The sequence below is a fragment of the Penaeus monodon genome, chromosome 20 (assembly GCF_015228065.2).
Source record: "Penaeus monodon isolate SGIC_2016 chromosome 20, NSTDA_Pmon_1, whole genome shotgun sequence".
NCBI classification, from domain to species: Eukaryota; Metazoa; Arthropoda; class Malacostraca; order Decapoda; family Penaeidae; genus Penaeus; species Penaeus monodon.
This window is the reverse complement of record NC_051405.1, coordinates 37,562,207-37,564,227: the sequence shown is the minus strand read 5'-3', so window position 1 is coordinate 37,564,227 and position 2,021 is coordinate 37,562,207. Positions and strand designations below refer to the sequence as shown.

Here is a 2,021-nt window from a genome sequence, read left to right as displayed (position 1 = left end):
TATTGAAATAACTTGTTGCTTTGCTTGTATATGATACAATCAAGATGTTTATAATATAACTGTTAAACAGAAGTGTCTTCCTTTCATGTAGTTACTGTCTAGTAGCTTGTGATGTGATATTTTATCCCATTTTTTGTTCCCTTTCTTCTAACCATACTAGTGTTCCTTAATATTTATATGCTCGCTAACAGTACTTATTATAGTAGTTTTGTTCTTGCAGCTGTCTCTGTGCTTTCAGTATTTTAACATGCCGACAAATTTCAGAACACAATATAAACTTTCTTCCCCCAAAAAATCCATGAAGTTATGGAGAAAACAAGTTGATGAACTTTCATACCCTATTTTGAAGCTTTATGAATGGGATTTTGTATATTATCACAATATAATGTTGACTTTTAAGAAGATACTGCTGTAGTTATTTCTACATAGCCAGATTAAAAACCCCAATACATTGATGTATAATTTTTTCCTTCATAATACTGGAATGCAATAGGAAAATATAGTAGCAAATAACTAAAAGTGTCTTTTATTTATGTAATGCATCACAGTATCACAATGTATAACAAAGGAAAATTACCTTCCATGCTTTTCCTCCCAAATCATTGTAATGTAACAAAACCACAATGCATATAAATTTTAATTTAAGAGTAAACTTGAAAAATGGGTTTACTTCTCATATCTTAACAACTGTCTGCATATGAAGATATTTCATAATTATTAAAACATCAATGATACCAATAAAGAATTTTAAAAAATGATCAGAACCTCAATTTCCTTCAATTACATAGAATAAAAAATCATATTTCTTCAATTACATGATTTTCTCCTTCTACCCACTGGTAAGATTTATATTCCACTCTCTTGGTTGAGCCAAAACTTGCAACCACTAAGGTCTTTTTAGTTGATGTGCCTATGCGAGACCAGGTCACAAGGTCATGGATGTTCACCTGATCTGCATCTTCCACACATTTCACAATAAATTTTGCGTGAAACAGGACTGGATCTCCTGGATACACTAAGAAGTCTCCACCAAATTTGATACCATTGGTTAAATAATAATCTCTTTCCCACATATCTTTAAAAACAGCATATCTCAGTTTCTCAATGTTACTTGAGGGGAAAGGCCATCTGACCTCATTTGGGGTTAGTCTTTTTATTAAGGGATTTTCAACAAATATCTCACAGACCTGAAGATGCTCTGGTAATCTCTGAATCTTCTTGCATTCTTCTTCAATGACTTTCTCATGAGTAAGTTCATTCAACTCTGCCTCTGTGACAGACCCCGGTGTACTCTTCATCCGTTTTTCTAATTTCTTTCGTTTACCAGAAAGGATTTTATCAGCAATGATTTCTATTTCTCGCTTCCGCTGTTCAGCAGCTGCTACAACTTGTTCTTCGTAACACCGCTCCCGGCAGTCATTGAAAATTTCCTTCAGTTCTGATGCTGGCTCCTTTTTCATTTCTTCATATTCTACCAACTTTACAAAATCCTTTTCAATTAATAAAGTAACCTCTTCTGGCATAAGCTGAAGGGGAAGTCCCAACATCTGTACCTGGTGAGGATTCCGAGGGAGGGCACCGACCAAATTGCCGACAATTCTGTAATCTCTACGAATAAGATCTGCATCTTTGGCATTCCAGACGTGTACTCTTCCATGTGTCAGAATCAGATTCACACAGTTGTGCCTTTCATAATCTCCTTCTGCATCCATTTCTCCTTACCAACAAATGTACATGAAGACAATTGGCAGTTACTGCTTGTGGCCAATAAAATGCTATCTTGGGTCCTCATATAACTGTTGAATAGAAAATGATGAAATATTAATAAATAATACTTAAGACCTACTTTATTCTGGATATGAAATGAATAAGTACAAAAAGTCAAATTGGAGAGGTTGAATATAGATCAATTTCATCTTTTTATATGCCATATTCATGCCATATGCCATAGTTATTCTATTGCAACAACTACCACCCTGAATTCTATTTTTCAATTGTACATATTGTGCATCTTTGTACAA

General features: G+C 34.1%; 1 protein-coding gene across 2 annotated transcripts in view; it reads right to left on the bottom strand.

Moving 5' to 3' along the window:
• Positions 1–2,021, bottom strand: part of LOC119585798 (tRNA-splicing endonuclease subunit Sen34-like) — a 5,720-nt gene that overhangs the window by 850 nt on the left and 2,849 nt on the right. The window contains exon 2 of one of the 2 annotated variants that reach the window (XM_037934520.1): positions 804–1,796. In XM_037934520.1, the coding sequence (XP_037790448.1) occupies positions 804–1,712 (909 nt within the window). In that variant the 5' untranslated portion in view covers positions 1,713–1,796. Of the gene's footprint in view, positions 1–510; positions 1,797–2,021 lie in introns of those variants that run through there. The other variant, XM_037934519.1, reaches the window with a different exon arrangement.